General features: G+C 38.8%; 1 protein-coding gene across 2 annotated transcripts in view; it reads right to left on the minus strand.

Moving 5' to 3' along the window:
• tmem145 (transmembrane protein 145) overlaps positions 1–25,930 on the minus strand; it is a 67,689-nt gene that overhangs the window by 8,087 nt on the left and 33,672 nt on the right. For both annotated transcript variants that reach the window (XM_028823458.2, XM_028823456.2), the window contains exons 2-11: positions 23,702–23,776; positions 13,509–13,583; positions 7,544–7,630; positions 6,161–6,262; positions 3,084–3,168; positions 2,882–2,953; positions 2,586–2,654; positions 2,119–2,199; positions 304–382; positions 5–98 (exon numbers count right to left, since the gene is read on the minus strand). In XM_028823458.2, coding sequence (XP_028679291.1) covers positions 5–98; positions 304–382; positions 2,119–2,199; positions 2,586–2,654; positions 2,882–2,953; positions 3,084–3,168; positions 6,161–6,262; positions 7,544–7,630; positions 13,509–13,583; positions 23,702–23,776 — 819 coding nt within the window. The remainder of the gene's footprint in view (positions 1–4; positions 99–303; positions 383–2,118; positions 2,200–2,585; positions 2,655–2,881; positions 2,954–3,083; positions 3,169–6,160; positions 6,263–7,543; positions 7,631–13,508; positions 13,584–23,701; positions 23,777–25,930) is intronic.

Below are 25,930 nucleotides of genomic sequence, written 5' to 3' on the forward strand. Positions count from 1 at the left end.
TCACCTCAGCTTCATAGATGAACAGGCTGGCATGTGTCATGGTGTAAAGGGTCATGTAGACAGACAGCTTTACAGAACCACTGTGGCTGATCCGACCCCTGCAATGAACCACATATTAGAGGGTTTGAGAGTGATAGCCAGACTGGCATGCTTTAAAATCATTGAATGTTCATTGAATAACAGAACCCATGAAGGCAGCATAGGAAGCAGAGACCATGTAAGTGCTGTTGAACCAAACAGGGAAGTTTCACACTGAAGATTTTAGTGGAGCAACCCTGTGGCAACAAGCCAACAGGTTCTTACCTTGTGACAGTGAAGCCCTTCCCAAGCAGAATCAGAAGTAGGAGGAAGATGAGAAAGCTAATTGAAAACAACAGTTTTCCTGCAAGGAGACGGAGAAACATAGTAAGTACTGAAGTAAGGACACTGGCACAGGAGAAACCTTTGAAAAGAGCCACATTTCTCAAAAATTCATGGCATGTCTGTCTTTAAATCAAATTACTATAATATCTGAGAGAACTGTAGTTATCCATTCATCCATCCATTTTCAACTGCTTATTTGGGTCTGTGGGGGTAGCAGTTGCAGTGTAAGCAATGGTGCCCAGACATCCATTTTCCCTGCCACCTTCTCCAACTCTTCCGGGAGGATACGGAGTTAGGTTCCCAGCCAAGCCAAGGGATATAATCTCTCCAGCATGCCCTGGGTCTGCCCCAAGTTCTCCTCCCAGGTGGATATGACCAAAACACCTCCTCAGGGAGTCTTCCATGAGGCATCCTAATCAGATGAAGTTTTCAATCTATTTTGGAGTGCTATGTCCCTGGAGTCAGTTTTGGCAGTCAAGGATCAGTCAGCCAAGGCACTTGCCTTCCACTGTCACCCAAGCCACAATGCACTAGACCCTTATTGCTCCTCCTGCAGGTGGTTGGCCCACTGGGAGATGGGCCCATGTTGCTTTTTTGAGCTCTCCTCTGCCAGGACCCATGGGTAAAGGCCTGACAACCAGGCGTCTGCCACCATTCCCCCCACCACAAGGCCTGGCTTCAAGGCAGGGCCCTGGTTTCCCTTTTCCTGGAGAAATTTCTGGATTCTTGTTGCTTCTTTTCATATCAATCATATGAACTGCTCTTTGTCTGATCCATCACCTAGGAAAATTTGCCATGGGTGACCCTACCAGTGGCAATTGCCCTGACAACATAGCTTCTAGGATCATTGGAAGACACAATTCCCTCCAAACACGATAAGGTGCCAATTCATGGAAATAGGGCACTGCAGTCAATCTAAGTGTAAAAATGTTCTACCCAGCATTTAAAACAGGATTTAAAGGCAATGCCAAAATAGCGAAATGTAAAAATCAGCAAAGAATTTGCAATAAAATAACTTTTGTTTATAAAAGATGTTGTTACAGACACATGGCAGCTGAACTGCAGTCGGTGCACAGTATCCTTATATACTGTTACATTTTAAAAACTGCACTCAACAGCTCCTAATCATTAATTCTGATATTCAGGATCACACAATACTACACTTTGCTCTGCTACTGTCTTACAGATCTAGTGCCCTCAGTTTGAATCCCATGCCCGGTGGTATCTCTCTGTTAGCTCTAGATGTTCTCCCCATGTCTGCATATTTGTATTCTTCAGGTACTCCGGTTTTCTCCCCACATGCCCAAAGACATGCACATCACATTAACTGCCCCCCTTTGTAAGTGCAAGTGTGGACGTGTGTACATGAGTGGGGCCTGTGATGGACTGGTGCCCTTGTCGAACGCTGCTTTCTCAATGCACCCAGTGCTGTCAGCTCCCTGTACCTCTTTATTAGATTAAGAGGGTATGTAGGTAAGTGTAGTATTTACTATGGCGTCCTAAATTGGGGGACCATATATAAAAAATGTTGTAATTTCTACATGGTGTGACGAAAATGTATGCAAATACATTTAAATGAAAGTCTGCAATGTGCACTTTAATCCTGTCAGAATTGTTTGATTTGTAATTTTAAACTGTGGAGCAGAGTGGGAAATCAAAGAAAAATGGGTGTTTGTGCTAAAAATGATGAGGGGCACTGTATGTATGTATCTAAGTATAAGATATTCAGTTGGCAGCAGCCCTCCTTACACATACCAAGAATTTTCAGACTGCTTCTCCCAGTTCCAGTTTCGGCATACATTCCCCAGTAAATGCAGAAAAACAGGAGGCTAACAACTACAAAAGAAAAAGAAAGAAGGTCCCATTAGAAGTTCACACTGTGATAAGCAACATAGCCTTAGACATGTGTCCTTTTGTTGAAAATAATGAAGCCATGAAGAATCAGAAGCTAAAAAGAATCCATGGCACTTGAGCAAATCAACTTTGTTAGAAGATGGAAAGAGCAGAGCATGGCATGCTGTGAGTAAACATAAGGAAAAGATAAAGGAATGGAAGGGGAGGGAGAAGCTGGACGCAGAACACTATGAACAGACAGAAGAAATGAAATGAGCTGGATACAGCTGAGTTAGCAGGGATGAATCAAATCTTAGAATTTACAAAGTACAAGGTAAGAGTTCAGATAAAACAAATGAATAAAAAGTAGCTGCCATCTACTGTTGTACCTTCCACTCCAGCAGCTGTCATGAACATCTTGTAGGTAGTGTGAAGAAGCTGTCGTCCCTTTAGGACATCTAGCATTTGCCAAATAAACATAAATAAACACAATTAATTTCAAATCCTCAGACACATTGTTACAAGATAACTCCAATATAAATAACAGATGCACAATGACATCCAAAAGCCTCACAGATTGACTAAAACAACCCATTTGACATGGACGACCACAATATTTGAATTCATAGAAACAAAGACAACAATAAGCAAAAGGGGCACAAAATAATTGTTTAAGAATGCTTACATGCAAAGTAGCAGGATATAGCAAAGACCAGTGTAAAGAACACCAGGAACGCAATATCAGTCTCCAGGATTCCTGGGAAAAAAAAAATGAATTCAGTAAGCACATCAGTTAATAATGTGCAAAGAGATAAAGCGAACACTTCATCAAAGCATGGCATTAAGCAAGATGATTATGAAAATAAAACTATACAATGCTCATCTACCAAATTCATCTGCTGAGAAGTGCTTGGTCCAAAAGGACTCGCCATTCTTCAGTGTCATCTCATACTCCAGCTCCAGACCATCACCCTGCAGATTAAACAAGATGCTTTACATCTCCAGGTACAACATTAAGCATCTCTAAAAAGAACTGGATATGTAGTAGTTTGGCTGAAAAATTCAGGCAAGGCACCGAAAATGAGTTCTTGGAAAGTTTTGAACTTCTATGTGAATTTATGTCCTGTGCAGGATTACTAATTCAAAGTTGTTATTGACTAAAACAACATGTGCTTTTTTACTCAAGAATTTGTCACTTATTCCTTTTTGTTCCTTCGTTTTGAGGGAACCTTTAAGCAGTATTCACAGTTTTAATGATTTTGTGACTTGGAATGGGCTGGCCCACTTCTTTCTGTTTTTTTATAAGTGTACTTATAGGAAAGAAGGAAGGCAGTCCAAATACAAAGTGCATCTTCAGGACAGAAATGCAGGCTTCTAAAACAGGATGACCACTGATGGAGTTAAAACGTTAGCACTACTGACTCCTAACTTACCTCCCTTCGACAGGTGGACTAAACACCCACCAGTCCTTTATTGGTACGCTTTGTATTAAGCCAAACATGCTTACTTTGTGAGCGCTACCCGTTAAAATACTAGACTTCCAATTATTATTCTTGCATTACATTTTATGTTATTATATTTGCATTATTATGTCTGCTAGTAATATGGTCTTAGTATGGTGTTCTGTCCAAAATTATGGAAAAGGTGGTTTCTTTACAGTTACTTTTTCAGTTGTTGCTCGTAGGCTTTGGAATGATCTACTTCTCGACATTATGTCTTCCTCCTCTATTGAGGTTTTTAAAGCTCAGCTTAAGACCCACCTCTTCGCCTCTGCCTTTCACTTTGTGTAAGGGCCTTAATTGATTCTGAAGGATGGTCTTAATTGATTGTTTTATTAATCTGTTTTTATAGTATTGGTTGCATTGTGTTTATTTTACAGACCCTCTGTACAGCACTTTGGCTTAACATCTATTGTTTTAAATGTGTTTTTATAAATAAATTTTATGTGACCAACTCCAACTCACCCAAATGACGTTGAGTGGCGTCTTTTATCTATGACCTGGGAGCACTTTTGATGCTAGGGCATAGCCTGTTGGAAGCACTTCTGGATCAAATGGAATTCCCAGCAACTTCCCATGGCAGCCTCCACACAAACCAGCAGGGCTGCCCCAAGGGACTACAGGTCGCAGCATTCCCTGTGGGTGTCTGTGTGAGGAATCCTAACCCAGGGATGCTGCAATCTAGTATATCAGGGGAGCAAATTTTACCATTATATTGGCCTCCTGGCCAAATAAGGGACCTGAATCTGTCCCGGCAGAGACACCATCCTAAATTGTTGTCTGGCAGAGAACATCCTTCCATTCTTCCTGCTTTATTCTTCAGCTGGCCTCCTGGCCGGGCAATGGACTGGAATCTATCCCGGAGGGGACACCAACCCATGTGTGCTATTACTATATATTATATATATATAATTAAGGCAGGGTGAGGTGTTTTCTGCATGGCTCCATAATACAACACCTGTAGCGGTATTCACTTATATTTTAACAATGATTCAAAAGTAATTCTTTGAAAGTTCATTTAAAATTGCTCCAAATCACGACTCTGTATTGGCCTTAAAGCCTAAACTTAGAATAGCCTCATCATAAAATAAACCTGAATAAATATCTATCAACAAGAAACAGTTACTAATTTCTTTAAGTCAGTCAACAATTCCATTTTCAGTCATTTACTTTCTACCATTTTCTGAACAATAGCAACACTGTATGCGCTACAGAAAAAAACATGCTTCATTTTGGTGCATTGTGGCTTGTCTATATCGTATTATTTTGCATTTTTTTTCTTTTTTGTTATCTCAATATTTTTCTTATTGTGATTGTACACAAAAACTTTGATTGGTATTGCTGATAGATGATAGTGTTGATCTTTTTTAAACATACAAGGCTTTGCTTTGATAAAAAATATAACAGTTCATTTCAGAGTTATTGTCTTGTGCGCACAGGAGAGTGAAATTCCTACTTGCATTCTTGATCAACATGTACCAACGCCATCACTGTCCTTGTCCAGCGTTCTGAATCTCATACTGTAAGTTATATAACATAATGTCACAAAATATAATAGGTTGTGATGAGTGAAATGATTAATTTATCTTCATATAATTTTGCATATGATTTTGCAATTGTAAAAATCACTAAAAGAGCTATTAGAATTTTTACATTTTTTATGTTGTGGAAAGAAAGGAACATTACTTCCTAAATGGCTGGTGACACCCTTTTGGACCTTTAAAATTTCAGATGAAAATAAATGGAGGAATGATGACTTCTGTAAAAGTAACATGGATAAACAAAATCCGTAAAGAGACAAAAAGATGCACTCTTAATTCAGCAAGGTCGTGAAATTGTTACACAATGAGTTTGAGAGCAGTTATAGTCGAGATCCCACTTTTGCCAGTGCTCATATTTAAACTGTGCATGCTGATTAAGTCTTCCTCCCATCAGCTCCAGCACACTCCTTCTGACAGATGGGAGTTGAAGTCCCCACATCAGCACTTCCTCCTTTGAATGATGAAGTGGTGGGGGGAGTTGTCTTTATATATATTAAACGCTTTTCACCCTGGCAAGACTTTCATTGCTCACGAAACATCTTTCATGAAGCCAAACTGTAAGTTTCACTGCTAATTAAATTTGGTTGGAATCACTGGCTCTTCACTGATAATAGGCTAAAAGTGCTACCCCGATCCCTAAAACTTCAGTCACTGCAGTAACTGTAGTTAATAATTAATAATTGTAACAGTTAATAGTAATAGTAATTGTTATTATTTTCATTTAACAATTCCCAAATTTAGCATTAAAGCCTCGAAGCCCTACTATCAGAAACAACAAAAAAAAAACAAAAAACAATACATTGTGTTAACATACTGGCAAAACAAAGAAGACTTAGGGTCTGGAATCCCTCTCCTAGCTTTCCTTTGACATTCTCCCAGTACAGCTTTACTAGTGAAGAACAAAATGACAGAAAAGTGACTGACCCCACACTTGCTGAGCGCGATGTACCACCAGCGTTCTCTCACTGAACGGAAGCTCCGTCTACCCTGGCATATCAAATAGTTGGTTGGTGATTCTTTCTCAACCTGGAGAAAAGAAAGTTGTTCACGATCAAAGCAAGGCTGTAAGCAGATAGCAAAAACAAATGAGTCCACAAATATTTCATAAAACTATAAATAATTAAAATGCCTTTTCATAGTTTATATATATATATATATATATATATATATATATATATATATATTTTTTTTTTTTTTTAAAGGGCGGCATGTGGAGCAGTGGTAGCGCTGCTGCCTCGCAGTTGGGAGACCTGGATTTGCTTCCCAGGTCCTCCCTGGGTGGAGTTTGCATGTTCTCCCTGTGTCTGCATGGGTTTCCTCCCACAGTCCAAAGACATGCAGGTTAGGTGCATTGGCGATCCTAAATTGTCCCATGTGTGTGTATGCCCTGCGGTGGGCTGGCACCCTGCCTGGTGTGTTTCCTGCCTTGCGCTCTATGTTGGCTGGGATTGGCTCCAGCAGACCCCCGTGACCCTGTAGTTAGGATATAGCAGGATGGGTGGATATTTTTTTAAAGCAGAAAGATGCCACGATTTTTACAACAGAAATTTTAAAACTTTATCTCCTGCTTGGTGCCACTTTTCTTTTCAAACAAAAGCTTAATAGCAGGATTCTGCCTTAAATTTGAGTTATATTTTTAATCAGATAAATTTCTGCTCTTTTGTTTATAGAATAAAATATAGGCAGGACAGAAGATTATTCTCTCTGGAGATTTCTCACTCGTTACATAATTAATTAGTTGGATGGCTTATAGCACTGCAGAGGCAATGAAATGCAAAACATCAGCCAATATTGAAATTCAATTACATAAAAATTAGGCAAGTTATTAGTGCACATATTGTACCTAATCATGGCTTCTAATTAGAAGATTTACATTATTTTAAGGGTGGCACAGTGGCGCAGGGGTAGCGCTGCTACCTCACAATAAGAAGACCAGGGTTTGCATGTTGTCTGCGTGGGTCTTCAGGTGCTCCGGTTTCCTCCCACTGTCCAAAGACATGCAGGTTAGGTGAACTGGTGATACCATATTGGCTCTAATAAGTGTGTGTGTGTGTTTGACCAGCGATGGTGTGGTGCCCTGTCCAGAGTTTGTTCCTGCCTTGCACCATAAGCTAGCTGGAATAGGCTCAATCTCCCCAAGCACAACCCTGGTCTGAATTTAGCAGGTTTGAAAGTGACATAACATTGCTTTAAGGTATGAATATCTACATGCAGCCTGCAACCAAATGGTACAGCCCCAGTTCTTCCATGCTGTCAGACTCAACTCATATGAACCTTCATATCAGAGAGGCTCTCCAAGATTCTTACCTTACATCCTGACCAAGTGAATGCAGTCGTCAGATTGATTACTTGATTGTTCTCAGGCCGTAACACTTTTTCCTTCTGTAAACAGTCCTGCAAAAGTAAGAAAAGTCTTACCTGGAGGTTCTTGTTTCATTTATGCTTTGACTGATATTGAAATATAAAGGTGTTCCTTGTGGACTGTGGAAATCGTGCTTCTTATTTGATGAATCCTTGTACTTGGGGTAAAATAAATGGGTTCAATAAAAGAGGCAGGTATTATATGACAGCAGCATTTAGACTGTCTTGATCCTACAAAGAAGAGGAGTTTAGAATATTCTTTCTAAATTATGGTATATATCTCACATTCTTGTGTAAAATTTCAATTACTGAGGATTGCTAAAACAAGAACAGCATGCCCAGCAAAAATGTTATTATCATATCATGAGGAAAGGAGAGTAAATTCACATAGCAGGTGTCATGCATGCCCGTCTGAGAATCACCCTCTTGGCTCATCTGAGGTAGGTTGAGAGGCGGCATTCGCAATAACCTTCTCCTGTTTTGTTCCCTCCACAGTACTGTGAAAACACTCAGTGAGGACAAATTCCCCCATCCCTTCCATTTCCCCACCAATGAAGTACTCAGCTGCCGGAAGGAGGCATTCAGTTTGAAACAAGATGGATCTCCTTTCACCCTGACCAGAACCCGACATTTGCTTAGCCTGTTTAATTTTTTAACCTTTAATTGACATGCATAATGGCCCTTTTTTGATAGTTTGTGGAAAGAATTAAACAGGGACAACTTGGTTGCCGCCCCAATATTAATCTGTGGAGCCTGCAGTGCTTTCCTTGACCACAAAGAGTATGAAATAAATGGATAAGGCCATAGATTCGGGGCCATGGGTACTGCAATATTTAATTTTACGTAAACATATCAGTTACTCAAGTACTGTGATAAAATGGTTAATTTACCCATGTTCATATGTAATGCATGGAATTTTATAATGATCTGTAACATTTCCATTTTTTAACAGTGTCTGTATCAGTATTCAGAAAACGGGTGTGTATCAGAGCTCAAACGATTCCAAGTAAAATCTTCACTACTCAAACTTGTCAAACCCACAAAATCAGAATCTACTCTACTCTACTCTAAGAAATGAAATTACTAGAATAGATGAAGAACAAGCCAGGCGTCCAAGTGAAGCTCTTCACAGGAAAAGGCAGGCCTTGCATACAGAACTTAACATCTTAACAACTAAAAGAAACTGAACAACTTATTTATAAGTCTAGACAGCATTACTATGAACACGGAGAAAAAGCTAATAAGCTTTTAGCTCAACAAATTCATAAACAAGAAGTTCACAATGCAATACCAGTAATCACCAACAAGAATGGAGAAGAAATCATCGACCATAATAAAATAATGCACACATTTAGAGATTACTATAAGTCTTTATATTCCACTGAGCCCAAAGAAGACAACACGCAATCTAATGCATTTCTGGATAATTCACAAATACCACAAATAGATGCTTTAAGTGCTGAGGAACTAGATAAACCTCTAACGCTAACAGAATTACTAGACGCTATAAAGTCACTACAAAGCGGGAAATCATCAGGCCCTGATGGTTACCCCGTAGAGTTTTATAAGAAATTCTCCACTCAGCTAGCTCCACTCTTATTGGTAACATTTACAGAAGCTAAAGACCACCAAATACTACCCCAAACATTTCGACAAGCATTAATCACCGTCTTTCCTAAACAAAATAAGGACTTGTTACAATGTGCATCATATAGACCAATTTCACTCCTGAATAATGATGTTAAGATACTCTCAAAAATCCTAGCTAGAAGGATGGAGAAAGTGCTGCCCTCGGTAATATCACAAGATCAAACTGGATTTATTAAAGGCCGACATCTATCTTCAAATCTCCGACGCTTGTTTAATGTTATATATTCACCAGCAAAATCAAACACCCCAGAGATATTACTATCATTAGACGCAGAAAAGGCATTTGACATGATCGAATGGAATTACCTTTTCACTGCATTGGAGAAATTTGGGTTTGGCCCGAATATTTGTGCTTGGATTAAACTACTGTATACCAGTCCAGAAGCTTCAGTTTGTATTAATAAAATTTGCTCAGACTACTTTAAACTAGAACGTGGTACCAGACAAGGATGTCCCTTGTCGCCACTGTTGTTTGCAATCGCTATTGAACCACTGGCGGTTCACTGCCGAAATTCTCATCAGATAAAGGGGATTGTCAGAGAAGGACTGGAACAGAAAATTTCTCTATATGCAGATGATATGGTCTTATATATATCGGACCCAGAAAACACTGTCCCTGCTGTTTTAACAGCACTAACAGAATTTCAAAAGATATCTGGTCTTAGAATTAATCTGAATAAAAGTATACTCTTTCCAGTGAACTCACAAGCATATAATATTAAATTAGACACCCTACCTTTTACCATAGCAGATCAGTTTAAATACCTAGGGGTAAATATCACAAGTAAACATAAAGCTCTTTATCAACAAAATTTTGGCGTCTGTATGGAAAAAATTAAGCAAGACTTGCATAGATGGTCAACCCTTCATCTCACTCTAGCCGGAAGAATTAACAGTGTTAAGATGAATATCCTTCCTAAACTTCTCTTTTTATTTCAAAACATTTCAATATATATCAATAAATCGTTTTTTAAACAGTTAGATTCAATAATAACCTCATTCATTTGGAACTCAAAACACCCACGTATCCGAAGAGCGACCCTACAAAGACCTCAGGCAGAAGGTGGCATGGCTTTACCTAATTTTCAGTTTTATTACTGGGCAGCAAACATACAAGCCATAAAAACCTGGACACAAATAAATGCACATACACAGGCTTGGTCTGCAATAGAAGTAAAATCCTGTAGTACTTCTTTATATTCCCTGCTTTGCTCTCCAATAAATGAAAGTTATCGCAAATATACTAATAACCCAATTGTGCTTTACTCACTCAGAATATGGAACCAAATTAGGAAGCATTTTAAGATGGAAAATCTTTTATCAGTGGCACCTTTGCAAGGGAACCACCTCTTTCAACCTTCGCAAGTATATCCAGTTTTTAATACCTGGAAAAGTTTTGGGATTAAAATGCTCAGAGATCTTTATATAGACAACATATTTACATCTTTTGAACAATTACGTTCAAAATTTAACCTCCCAGCTACACATTTCTTTTACTATCTTCAAATTAGAAATTTTGTTAAACAGAAATTGCCCGATTTCCCCCACCTTGCACCCTCCACAATGCTGGAAAAAATACTGCTCAATTCCGAGGAAACAAACACTATTTCCGCAATATATAAAATCTTATTAGAGTCCCTACCTTTCAAAGATCCAAGAGGACATTGGGAAGAAGATCTCTTAATCAATATATCAGAAAAGGAGTGGAAGGTAGCAAAGCAGAGAATTCACTCGAGTTCTATATGCGCAAAGCATAGAATTATTCAACTAAAAATTATATATCGAGCTCATCTGTCTCGCTTAAAACTGTCCAAAATGTTTCCAGGCCAGGAGCCAACCTGCGAGCGCTGCAACCAAGCTCCTGCCTCACTGGGTCACATGTTCTGGGCCTGCACCAAACTAACATCATTTTGGACAAAAATTTTTAAGTGCCTCTCAGACAGCCTTAGTATCACAATCCCTCCTAACCCACTAACAGCTGTGTTTGGTGTCCTTCCAGATGGACTTGAATTGGAGAAGGACAAACAAACGGTGATTGCATTCACTACACTCTTGGCACGCAGACTTATTTTGTTAAATTGGAAGAATCCTAATTCTCCTCTTATAAGTCAGTGGGAAACTGATGTTTTATATTATTTGAAATTGGAAAAAATCAAATTTTCAGTTAGAGGATCTGTACAAAATTTTTTCAAAACTTGGCAGGATTTAATCAATATTATTTTAGAATAAGAGAATTAACTATTATTGTATTTAACTCCCTTCTCCATCTCTTATTTATATAGATATTTACTTCTCCCCTTCTTTTGTCTAATGTTGCCTTATTAAAAAGCTTAAAGAAATTTTCCTTTAGCTAAGCTCTCCTTCTCAGGGATGGGGTTTGATTTGTTTTCAAATTTGTTGGGTTATAAATGGATCTGTTTGTATGGAATGATTACAATGAAAATTAATAAAATAAAAATATATAATTAAAAATTTTACGTAAACATATCAGTTACTCAAGTACTGTGATAAAATGGTTAATTTACCCATGTTCATATGTAATGCATGGAATTTTATAATGATCTGTAACATTTCCATTTTTTAACAGTGTCTGTATCAGTATTCAGAAAACGGGTGTGTATCAGAGCTCAAACGATTCCAAGTAAAATCTTCACTACTCAAACTTGTCAAACCCACAAAATCAGAATCTACTCATTACCTCAACCAAGCAAGCATGATCCAAACACACCTGGCAAAGTCAACCTGCATTGTGCTACACCTAGCAAGGCTAGTTTTGGGGAAAGTCTTGCTGAAGTTTTGTTGTGAGCAGGCTAATTACAGATGGTGCACATACAAGGCAGGGCTAGCGTCTCTGACACTGGCTGCAGCAACAAACAGTGGCATGTAGGGGACAGGACTAAGCAACATCCTAGCATTCTGTGAGTAGTTTTCAGGTGTCATTTAGACATGTATCTACAAAATGAATCTTTGCTGTATTACAGAAGTAAGTTACCCTAAATCTATCTATCTAAATGCTTTGTACCATTCAGTCTAAAGGACCACCATATACCACTGTTTATACTCTATACAAGTATTTTTCCCACAACCAATGTAGAAAGGCTTTGTTATTCATGTTTTATAAAATTAACTTTGCTAAAACCGCTTGGAAACCGGAGTGTGAATGGGACCCTTAACCATACTGAACCAATGTGCCATACACTGTCATGAGCTACCTGAAGCAGGGTTAGCATAAGACATCAGGGAGGCATCCTAAGGGTTTGAAGCCATAAAACAAGAGAACAGCCCAAAAAATATTAATCATAGAAGGGAAATTACTATTTTTTTCCTTTTTAATCTGCAAAGGAAATAAAAAGGGCACAGTACTCCCTAGCCACAGGAACAAGAGGCACAAGAAACATAAAGGTTTGTACGGAAGAATGATGCTGTAACCTACAGGGTATGAATGTTAGGAAACATCATTACATGTAATGCTTTTATCATGCTGGTCATAGCTGAATAAGTAGAGTAGATTATGGGGATTCTAGTGTATTAGCCTATTTAAAGGATGGCATCTCTAGGGTAATCTCTTTCTCTCTCTATATATAATCTCTATATATAAAAAAATCACGCAAATCTTCCTCCTTCTCCACCTCTACTGAGTGTTGCCTGCTGCCTCCTGACTCTGACTTGTCCATGTGCGGCAGTGGGCTCCTTTTAATGCCAGACCTTGGAAGCACTTCCTGGCCATGAAAAAAATAGAGAGGTCCTCTCCCAACAGCTCCCTTTATTGGCATGTAGGGACTCCTGCAGGACTGCATTCCCAGACTCCATTTCCCTAGCACCTCTCCGGTTGTCCCAACTGGATTGCTGTATGAGGAACACTGCCACCTGGCATATGGGGGATGGAACAGCTTCTACTCTCATCTTTTTTTTTGTAAGGCTCACAATAAGCATATAATCTTCACTTCTTTGTTAACCCCATTGAGTAGTTTGGAAAACAGCCTCAAATTTTTCATATATGGATTGATGTTATTTTTCAGATAAAAAAATACAATTCACTTCAACAGAAATCTGATTTTGTTCTCAGTTGCAGATCATGTTTTGGTAAAGATACTTACAAAAGTCAGATTAAAGAAAATAAAAAGACAACACGTCTTGAATGACAAAAATTACTGCAAAACACACACGGCAAGTTTGTGAGCAAAGGTAACACTTGGCAACAAATTGCCTTTGTCTTAATTCCTATCAGGAGTAAATTAGCATTTTTTACTTTAGATCTTACCTTGTCCTTTTTATACACTGCAGGCCACTGTGAGGCATCATCAAAATAAAGAAGGATATTCTGGCAGCATCGGGCCTGAAAAGTAAGGACGATGGTATTATAGTGCTCTTTTGAACACAAGACTGTAAAGTGAAATGGCAACAGTTAAACATGGTTTCAAGGGAACTCTGACATTGTTAAAGGTTTTCATTTTACAGGTTTATTATGAATTAGTCCAACATATTTTACTCCTATCAAAAAATATATTTTTTAACATGAAAAACTGAAAAGCAAAAACAAAGTTGATGAATCAGAGGCATGTATAGTTTACAGCTTCACATGTATTTCCTGAGTTAGAACTGCACACAGATAAACTTCTAGTGCCCTTCAGAAGAAGCTAAGCATGGTCAGGCGTAGCCAGTACTTGGATGGGAGAACATCTAGTAAAAGCTTCGGTTGCTTCTGGAAGTTTTGTTGAGACCATCAGTGGGGTGATTACCTTGTGGTGTGTGTGAAAATCACAGAGTCCCAGTGCAGTGACAAGGAACTGTACTGTAATTATGGCACCATTAAGCCAAGGTCATTAAAGATCTCCGGGCATCTTTCAAAAAGTGTAATGTTCATCCTGATGTCCAGGTTAAACTGTCCATCACAGCTTCATCCATTCTGGCTCCTAAACATCCCCAGTCTCTAATTGGCTCTAATCTCTTTCACCCCTTGACCACCTTACAGCTAATGTGTGATGAGCGCACTGGCACAATAGTAGCTGCTGTCGCATCATCCAGGTTGGTGTTACACATTGGAGGTGATTGAAGCAGATCCCCTTTGTCTATATAAAGCACTCTAAGTAGCGAGAAAAGTCCTATATAAATGTAATTAATTATTATTATTATTAGTGACCTAAGGGAAATACATGAACATTACATTTATTATTGTGGCCAAGGAGTACATAAATAGAACTTACACTGCATCTTCACCATCCTAGCACTCTTTCCAAATTCCAAAAATAGGCCAGCCAAGTAGAGCTCATTCAGCATAAATTCAGAGTCACTGAGACTATATGAGGTTAGCCATTTCAAGAATAGAGTTTAACTGCAACTGTTCATCCAGTTTTGTAGGTCACCCTCTCTAGAACTTACTTATATTGTCATGCTTGGGTCACAGATTTGCACAGAAACACAGGAGGTTGTAGAGAGACAGGAACGTTATTCAAACACTGCAAACAAACATTTGTTTCTTTTTCAAAAGTTTAAACTGTGCTCCATGACAAGACAGAGATGACAGTTCCGTCTCATAATTAAAAGAATGTAAACATATCTTCCACTTCAAAGGAGTGCGCGTCAGAGAGAGAGAAAGAGAGAAAAAAGCAAACAGTCAAAAATCAATAGGGCTGTTTGGCTTTTAAGTATGCGAAGCACCACCGGACAAAGTACTGTAGCTGCAAGGAAGGGAGCAAGCATTTTTCAGCATTTTTTAGAGGAGCGTCCGTATCCTCTGGGCCAGTGTGCGAACAGCCCCTCTGCTCACACCCCCTCCCGTCAGGAGCAGAGAATGTCAGAGCGAGCGAGAGAGAGAGAGAGAGAGAGAGAGAGCGGAAAGCAAACAATCAAAAATCAATACGTGCTGTTTGATCTTTTAAGTATGCGAAGCACCATGCGGGAAGCATATCGCTTGCAAAGCAGCCACATGTAAGCCCAGCAAAGAAGGGAGCAGTGTGAAGGTAATCTTTCAGCATTTTTTGAGGAGCGGCCGTGTCCTCTAGGGGTGCAAACAGCCTCTGTGCTCAAAATATATTTGAGGAGTTTTATTTAATACATAATACGCGCTGTGGTTGGGTAGCTTCTCAGCCATCTGCCAATAGCGTCCCTTGTATGAAATCAACTGGGCAAACCAACTGAGGAAGCGTGTACCAGAACTTAAAAGACCCATTGTCCGCAGAAATCCGCGAACCAGCAAAAAATCTGCGATATATATTTAAATATGCTTACATATAAAATCCACGATGGAGTGAAGCCGCGAAAGTCGAAGCGCGATATAGCGAGGGATTACTGTATTTGTAAGTGCCATTTTAGTAGGTTCATGAATAATGTTCCATATTATTTCTTCGCCTCCTGTGATGTCACCTCAAAGCCTTGCCCTCTGTTTTCCATTCTTGGATTTAAAGTGGTATTAGCTTAAACTTAGTTATTTCCTCTTGCTTTTAGAATGAGTAGATCACCAATGTTTAAATGCAAATACTCAAAAGTCCTGGGGCCTCATGTACAAACGGTGCGTACGCACAGAAATGTTGCGTACGAACGTTTCCATGCTCAAATCGCGATGTATAAAACCTAAACTTGGTGTAAAGCCACGCACATTTCCACGGTAACTCATACCTTGGCATACGCAATTTCTCCGCTCGGTTTTGCAGACTGGTGGCACTCAGCGTCAAAGCAGTGCTACTGTTCCTGTGTGGTCACCCTTTCTTTCTAAGCTCCACATTCCTGACGCGGCTTTATAAATACACTGAAACTAACTGCATATTGTTTATTAGTGTAATGCATCTAATTGTAATTAACCTGTAGCAATATAATGGTCCAGGGAATAGCCATAGTATTCCAAATACCATAACTGCTTTAGCATTGTAACTCTCACTGCATCTTCTTCTTCTTTCAGCTGCTCCTGTTAAGGGTTGCCACAGCAGATCATCTTTTTCCACATTACTCTCACTGCACCACTCGGAGTATTTATATCACTGTATCTGAGCGGGGAATTACAGCAGCAGCTGATCGGAAAGAGAATTATTGGTACACAGCATGAAGCAGATGCTGCCTGAGCCAAGGCAAAACGCTTCAGAAACTTCCCTGTACGGACTTCGCGATTTAGAAAAAGTTTCATCCCAAGAACTATAAACGCACTCAATCAGTCCATCAAGTGCTCCTTGTAGAACTGTTTGTACTTATAAGTACAATCACCTCACTGTAAACTTGCACTATAGTTATTATATTGCACAACCTGCGCCACTTTATGAAGCGCGTATTTACATATGATGACGATATAATTTTTAAGATGAAATGCAGCAAAATATGTTGATTATATTATACAGATAAAACTTTAACTTCATTTAAATAATCTTTATTGTTAATAATTAAACATGTGAGGACACGGTGCCGCAGCGCTAGCTAGTTCAGGGATCGTTCCTGCATTGCGTTTATTCTTGCTGGTGCTGACGCGACACTGGAAGGATAGACGGATATAATAATTAAACATGTACTACGAAGATATTTCAATGTTCCTTAAAAGTTTTGAAGAATCGGCGTGTTAAGCTTACAGATGGCTTCACGTCTATATAGCTGATTGTGTGGCGATTGGGTTTTTGAAGAAAGAAAAGTAAGGACAGGAATTGGAGGTTAGTACGTTTGAAAGAGACAGTACTTCTGTAATAAATTATTTCATCGAAGGTCGCGCATGGCGCCGCAAGCCTCTTGTGTGAGACATGAACAAGCACTGCACCACCGTGTTCCCATGTTTAATAACATGCTTTCATTCCTATCATCATGAAAAAGATATCACGTATACATCTCAGTATTTTAATTATTCAGAGAGCTGTAATATCACGAATGTAATGGATTATGTGTCCTGTCGGAAAAAGAGAAAGCCCGTTTAAGAAGCAGGTAGTGATTCACACATGTAGAGCACATAGAAGATCAAATACAGAACAAAGCATTTAATGTGCCACTTTAGTTACAATGGGATTTGAGAAACTAGTAAATTAAACAATTTTAAGATGAATTTTATGATGTTCTACTTTAATGGCAAAATAAACTACGTGATTAAAGTGGAAATTTCGAGATTAAAGTTGACATTTCGTGCTTTTTTCGCACTGGTGCCTATTTTTTTTGTCTGTACCCTAATAAGCTTTCATATGACACTCAGACGGTGGGCTACGACTCGCCTTTTCACGGCGACTTTGATATGTGATTTCTTTTTTATTTCGGGCACTGTGCAACTTTGTGAACTTGAGCCTTCGAGTTTCTCCGACACTCTGTCACTCGATCAACTTCCTTTTGTTGATTAAACCACTGTTTAAACCAACAAATAGTACGTTTTTCCTTTGCCTCCACTCGGTATTCACTGAAATTCTTATATTTCCCCCCGTGCTTTTCCCATTGTCTTTTCACAGAAGGATATTTATATTGATTTGCATATTCAAAGAGGCGTAATTCTGGGAGGAGTTGGGGCGGGACAGAAGGCGCGTGCACATACCTTACTTTTCACGCTGATTGGGATTTATGTAGTGGAAGAACGTGAAAGTTTGCATACGTACATATTCCTGCATCTGGATTTTTCTGCGCATACATACATTCCCGCTTTTGTGCTTACGCCATATTATAGTGTGAGTTCTACACACGGCGTTATACATGAGGCCCCTGGTCACCTTTAAGACCAGGAGCAATTTGATCTCCCATTTAAATTCAACCTTAAGCCAATAAAATGACAATTCCAAACATATAACTCATTATTTCCAGTTTTCTCCACACTAGTTTTATGAATTTATGCCCATAGTTTTATAAAAGTATTCTTTGTCTGTGAAAAACAATAAACTGTATCATTAAAGTGTTTTAAAGAACAGAATCGTCCCTAACGATAAAACTGAATTGCAGCAAAATCACAAGGATCTGATAATAATGCTTTTTGAAAAACATGAAAAAATGCAAAGCATGATCTTAGAAGGTGCACATTAACCTAACATATAGCACATTATCGATACTTTACCTGATCAAGAGAGTGCAAAAGACAAAGAGGCTAAGCTGCACGTTCCTGTCATTGCTCTTCTCATATAATTCTGGATAATAATATGATTTATTCCTCGATCATGTCATCATGTAAACTGTGCACAATCTGTGTTTGCGTTTCAGTCACTGCCGAACTGAGTTAAGCTTGAGCAGAAACACAAGAAGACTCCAAGATCATGAAAGATCCCTGAAGCAAACTTCTTAAACTGTTATCCTGTTTATCACATGGCAGCTTTCACTATTGATTCATGTGTTTATGTTCCCAAGATGCAATGCACTAGAGCCAGAGTTTTCCTTTGAAGATTTTGGTTAGTGGGTGACATTGGGAGTGCAGTAGTGGAAGAATTAGTGGTCCCTCTTTGAGAGGTGACACCACTAAAATAATTAAATAATAGCAACAGTCTCTCTTTAGTGAAGTAACCAAAAACTAAACATGTTCCAACTTTTAAAAAAGTTAACTAACCCTCAAATACAACTACATTTTCTAACTTGTCACAATAAGCATGAGGCTAGAACAATGTGTTGGTTTGCATTACAAGTTAAACTGCTGAAAGGAAGTGAGAATTATGGGAAGTTGTAAGTTGAGTGTTCATGGAAGGCTGGTCATGTTCAAGTATTAGAGTTGCTAAAACCTCAACACTCCTCAGTCACTGGAGTTGTCACCTTAAACAAATCTCAGTGTGTTATTAATTACAACATTGTTATCACATTTTCACACAGATTCCAAATCACATATTGAATGGAGCAAGTAGCATAAAGTTAGTGTCATTCTGGCAGCCAATCAATGTAAAGCTTGGCAGAACTGGGACAGGTGCACCGGGCGAATGCAAACAAACAAACGCTACAAACAATTCAGCTGCATTGTGCCCACTTTGACAATTCACAGTGATGTAATAAATTAATGTAATTCATATCTAGACTATATTCTGCAATGGCTTTACAACCTTCAAGTCCACCACGATTTGACATCTATGGATTACTGGGAAGACAATCAAGATTACTGTGTGGCCCATCCACTAATTTCACTGGAAAAAGAAACACTGACAATGGATGGGCAGCGATATCCTTAAATTTCAATTCACTTAGGCCAAGTGCAGCTGGATATGCAGCATTAAACTGCAGGTGCTTAATAAAGCCAAACTAAAAAGTGGCACATGGTACATCAAAGTTAAAAAGTGAATTCTCCATTGACAGTTTTCTTTTTGTGATCACATTTTTATAGAACAGAATACACAAAGAAACAACTACGATATTTTCAAAATTTAAGAATACAACAAAAAAAAAAAAAACTAAAAGAATAATAACCACTGAATGGCACCCCCCATTGACAGCTGAACATGAAAGAAATGCCTTTGAAGGAGCCTCGACTAACCTTCTTGATAATTCACATGAAAGTTATGTCAGTTTGATGGACGGTCGTTAGCAGGATGGTTCTTTTAAGTCAATTCAAATGTATTGTCATGTGTACATGATACAATGAAATTTGTAGTTGTTGCATGTCTCCTAATATATACTGTATACATATATTTGCAAATTAAATATACTGTATACCTTTTTAAGGCACCGATTGTTGTGGATGCCCTAAAGAAAAGGCAGCTTAGTGCCAGTAATGTTCTCTGCCACCTTCACCACAGTCTGCAGTGCTTTGTAAACTTGAGCTTAGCAGGTGCGATGCCAGAATGTGAGGTAGCCGGTGAGGATGGACTCCTCTGTACACCTGTATCAATTTATGAGAACAGATGAAAAAGCACAGCTGTCCTCAGATATTTCAAAAAGTAGAGACACTGCTGAGCCTTTTTGACAACAGCTGAAATGGGTTGTGTCCACTTCAGTTCACCTCTGATTGTCACTCCAAGCTGCTGACACTCTCAACAGCATCTCTGCTGATGTAGACAAAAGTGTGGTCTGTCTTCTACTTCTTGAAGTCAATAACCAGCTCTTTTGTTTTGCTAACATTAAGGGTGAGATTATTGTCCCGGCACCACTGAGTCAGCAGGTACACCTCTTCTCCTGAGGTTGTCTCATCATTTTAGGTAAACAGGCCTAAGATGGTGGTGTCATCAGCATATTTAAAGATGGTGTTGCAGCTATTTTCAGGCACACAGTTATAAAGTGAACAAAGAATACAGAAGGCTCAACACACTACCTACAGGAATGCCTGTGCTAAGTTCAAGCATGGAGGATGTCCTGCTGATAGTCCTTACATGCTGAGAACTGTTGGTTAGGGAGTCCAAGATCCGGTTGCAGAGGGCAGCATTAAGTCCAGTTTGATGGTACAACAGTATTAAATTATCAGTATTAAAACAGTATTAAATGCTGAGCTGTAATCTATAAACAGCACTCCTGAACAGTACTTCCTATTATCCAGATGTATCATGGTGGTATGAGGTACAAACACTATTATCCTCTATGGATTTGTTTTAGCAGTGTACAAACTGGAGGTGATCATGGTTATCTGGAATATTCTATTTAATGTGTTCCAACACCAGTTTCTCAAAGTGTTTTTTCATGACTGCAGTATGTCGTCAGTATGTATGGACCATGCACACATAGGGGCTCGTATACATATGGATTGTAGACACTGACCACCATCTGCAGGTGTGTGTGTGTTTTTAGTAGTAGCAAATAACATGACAATGCAGATAAACAAAACAAACTGAATCATTTGTCTGAAAATTATGGATCCTGCCAATAAATTATCCTCTCTGAACCTCTATAGCATTGTATAAAGCACTAAAGCTACATGCCTGTGCATTGCTACACATTGCTACTTTCACAGTTTTAAGTTGTAGAATCTGAAATCTGAATACTGTTAAACAGTGAGTCTGAAATTTGCAAAAAGTAATCACTCATGAATTTATGTACATGAGCATATGACGTAGCAGTGTTTGCTGTGTTTACTTAAGAATCAACCATGTCAGATCCAGTTTACCCTGCATGATATCAGTATTTCATCTTCTGTATCAACAGGGAAAAAATCTAGAAAGTCCAAAGGGATACAGGCAGGTGTAATTTGGTGATAATTAACAATTGACAAGACAGATACCACTTAGCTAATTAGACTCAACAATGATTCAGCGCAGTCCTCTGTACACAACATTTTTAGGTAGATGTTTTGTTTAGTTAAACAGCTGGTAAATGAGCTCCTGAGATTACGCACTATGTTCCAGGAGGGAGCATCTAAGAAGGATTCAGGGCACCCTCACATCATTCCTGTTACAACTTAAAACTCATCTGTTCAGGAAGGCTTTTAACTTAATCTATCATTCTGCCCCTTCTTTCAGTTTACCTCTCTGTCCAGATGGTCAGGATAGTTTTTGTATATGTTATATTACAAATTATGTCATTTGTTCAGGCTTTTTTTAGTATTGAATTTAGTATTTTACTCTGGTTTATTGTCTTTAATTCAATGTGATACTATGTATCTCCTATAATTATTTGCTTAGTGTACTATACAGAAATATTTGTATCCAATGTTACATATAACCTGCTGTTTAAATAAGCGCCTTGAGCATAGGAAAGTCAAGTCAAGTCAAGTTGGGAAGTATGTACTGGTATAGTGTTTTGCCACACCCACCACACGACGAAACAGTTTAGGATCCCTTTTGGCAACCCCCGGGTAGACAGACGGTCTAGTCCCATGAGTCAAAGTCAAACCAGTGGTACCCAAGGATTTTCCAGAGAGACACAGTACCAAAGGAGTCCAGTCTTCATCTCAGGTCACTGAATAGCATCTATGTCTCGCAACCATATAGCAAGACAGGAAGCACCAGGACTCTAAAGATGTGGACCTTCATCCTTTTGCATAGATATCGGGAGCGCCACACACCCCTTTCCAGCAACCTCATGACACCCCATGCTGTCCCAATCCATCTACTGACTTCATAGGAAGAGTCACCAGAGACATGAACGTCACTGCTGGGATAAGTAAACCTCTCGACAAGGTCAATAGTCTCTCCGCAGACAGACACATTGCTGATGGCTGTGCTTAAGAGGTCATTAAATTCCTGGATGCCATATAAATATAATGTATTATTATTATTATTATTTATTATTATTCCTCAAGGTGTTTCCCATGAGGAAAAAGAAAAACAAAAAAGTGTGTGTGCTGAACTTGTGTCCCGGGTCTGTCTGTGTCGGGTTTGGGTGGCAGAAGGGCCCTCTGCTGGGCACAACAAATTAATGTGTACACTTTAGGCAATACTGTCTTACAATAGTAACTGTTTCAAGGTGAACTTTCATAGTATGCACCAAGCTAAATATTCCAAGTCACAAGTACCAACAGTACCATCATAGCACTTGCAAGGCAAAGTTACATTAACCCTTAATCCCTGGTTAAAGCACAGTGGAACACAAAGAAAGCTAGAGTCAGATGGGAAGGATGAATCAACATGACATAACAAAACATTCTCAATCAAATTCAGAGTTGAAGAGTAGCTGGAGTGCATTACAAAGCCACACGCTCAAACACACACACACACATCACATGTTCACACAAGGGCCAATTTGCAATCTCAAATTAATGCAACTTGAATGTCTTGGGTAATGTGGGAGAAAAAGCCACACAGGAAGAACCAGGAGCATATCCACATCTCAGATGACTCATGCAGTATGAAAAACAATATCTTAACATAAAGCACAATTTATGTGTGGATTACACTAGGAGTAAAGATGTTTTTCTAATTTGGGATCAGAGACACAGAGAAACAGAGAAAAGGCCAGAAATATATAGAAAGAAGTAATCAGCAGAATTTGATACTCTTTGACACACGTTCACAATCAAGATTCTTTATTTTTTTCTTTCCCTAGAAGTACATAAACCAAGACTACACAGAGCACCAATCCATCATTGGGTCCACTCACACTTACACTGGGTCAATCTACTATCATCAATTGCACTAATTTGCACTTCTTTTGGATGTGGGAGAAAAACCCAAACAAACACAAGGATAATGTGCAAATGTTACACAAAAACCTAGGAAAAACCTGAATAATTTTTTGTATTTTTATATGTTTTATGGTAGCATTGTGGCTGGCACTTTGTCCTCCAGGCATCAAGGACCTGGTTGCAAATTATGATCAGGCCTCTACTTTATGGTACCTTCCTATTTCGGATTTTCCCAGGGACTTTGGTTTACTCCCAGAAACAAGGATGTATGGCAGAAATTGAAAAATCTGAGCTGGAACAAATTGAATGTCAACATGTGTGTAACTATGCCATGCAAAGAAGTGATATGCCATCCAGGGTTTGTACATGCATTTTGGTAAATGTTTCCAAATTTTGCAACCTTTAACTTTGAACAAAATATTCTTATATACTGTATCATTTATCAATAAAAGTAAACTTTAACATAACCTCAATAAGAAAAATGAAAACAAGTATTCACAAAACCAAAACAATGAATACAGCACTGCACAATAACTACTTAATATGCTTACCTCTGGATATTTGAAGCGGAATTCCAGAAGTCCTGAATCGGACAGGAAGCAGAATCTGGTCAAGAAAATCCAGTCCTGAAATGCAAAAAGATGGAAGTAGTGTTAGCTCTTTGTAAATTCAAACCTGGATACAAAAAGTTTGGCAAAGCATCAGTCTGCCTTTAAATTTAAAGTTATTTAGTAATTTGCACATAAGAACAATTAAAATGACTCTACCCAGTTGTCCACAGAAAAAAACACCATATTGTTAAAGCATTCAAGGAAGATTAAAAGCTACCTCCTAAAATCAATACTAAAAAAACTCACAGAATTTCAACAAAAGGTAAATCAATATTCAGAATTACAGTTTTAAAAGATGCAATAATTAGATACAGTGCCCTCTGTAATGTTTGGGACAAAGACACATTTCCCCTGATTCCCCCCTCTCCTCCACAGTTTAAAATTACAAAGCACACAATTCAGATGGGATTAAAGTGCATGTTGCAGACTTTCATTGAAGGGGATTTGCATTCATTTTAGTCACAGCATGGAGAAAATGACAACACCTTTTCTACTTGGTCCCCCCATATCAGGGTACCATAATGTTTGGGACAATTAGTGTTGAAGGCATTTGTGATCACTCAGGTGTGTTTCATTGCTCTACCCTTTGGAGTCTGGAGTTGCTATTGTTCAATATAAGGACAAGATCTGTGTCAATGAAAGTTAAAGAAGTCATGATGAGACTGAAAAACAAGAATAAAACAATTACAGACATCTGTAAAACATTAGGATTACCTAAATCAATTATCTGGAATATCATTAAGAAGAAAGAATGCACTGGTGAGTTCAGTAAATGCAAGGGGACTGGAAGGCCAAGGAAGATCTCCCACTGCTGATGACGGGAGAATCCTCACTAGGGTAAAGAAAAAGCCCCAAATGCCTGTCTGATAGATCAGAAACAGTCTTTAGGAGGTGGATGTGGATTTGTCAGAGACACTATCTGCAGGAGACTTCATGAACAGAAATACAGAGGACATACTGCAAGATGCAAACCACTTGTTAGCCACAAAAGTAGGGTGGACAGATTACATTTTGTGAAAGTACTTAAAAGAGAATTCTGAAAAAGGGTCTTGTAGACAGACGAGACAAAGATAAACTTGTATTAGAGTGATGGCAAGAGCATACTGTGGAGACAAAAAGGAAAAGCCCAAGATCCAAAGCATACAACTTCATCTGTTCAACATGAGGGTGGGGTGTTATAGCTTGGGTATATGGTTGGCACAGGTACTGGCACACTTATCTTCATTGATGATGGAACTGCTGATGGCAGTGTCACAAGTTGCAGAGATGAGAAGTAGAGAAACATCTTATCTGCTCAAGTTCCAATAGATGCCTCCAAACTCATTGGACGATGGTGCTTCATTCTACAACAATATAATGATCCCAAACATATTGCTAAGGCAACACAGGAGTTTTTCAAAGCTGATTTAAATCCAGTTGAGCATGCCATCCATATCCTGAAGAGAATACTTAAGGGGACAAGTCTTCAAAATAAGCAGGAGCTGAAGATGGCTGCATTAGAGGCTTGGCAGAGCATCACTACAGAAGATCCTCAGCCGCAGGTGATGTCTATGAATCACAGACTTCAAGTAGTCATTGCACACAAGGGATATGCAGCAAAGTCCTAAATATAACAACTGCCTTAACAGACCTGCTATTGCTGTGACTGTGTAAAAAAATTTTCATTTCTACATGCTGTGACTGAATGCATGAAAATACTCTTAAATGGTCTGTAATGTGTACTTTAATCACATCTGAATTGTTTGGTTTGTAATTTTAAACTGTAGACCCGATGGGGAAAATCAAGGAAATATGTGTCTTTGTCACAAAAGGGCACTGCATATCCTCGAGTTTCACTGTCCCTGCCTTGGCCTACTATATGACTCTCCTTACAATCCTAATGTGTTACAATCAGTAATACTTTTTTTAATGTAGCCAAAGGGAACTGGGAGAAAAGAATACCATGAACATATTGCATGAATCTTTAAGGTAACTATTCATCAGTATATCATCTAACACTTTCAATCCTGTTGAAGGTCAAGGGTTCCAGAGGCTATCCTTGCTGCTTCTATTTTCCCTTTATCTGCTCCCCTTGAGGGTCATCTTTTACAAACATGATGTCACATACCATTGTTATACTGATGATACACAGCTGTACCTCAAAGTTAGTTCTGACATCACTTCATCTGT

Source organism: Erpetoichthys calabaricus, chromosome 17 (genome assembly GCF_900747795.2).
Source record: "Erpetoichthys calabaricus chromosome 17, fErpCal1.3, whole genome shotgun sequence".
Classification (NCBI taxonomy): Eukaryota; Metazoa; Chordata; class Cladistia; order Polypteriformes; family Polypteridae; genus Erpetoichthys; species Erpetoichthys calabaricus.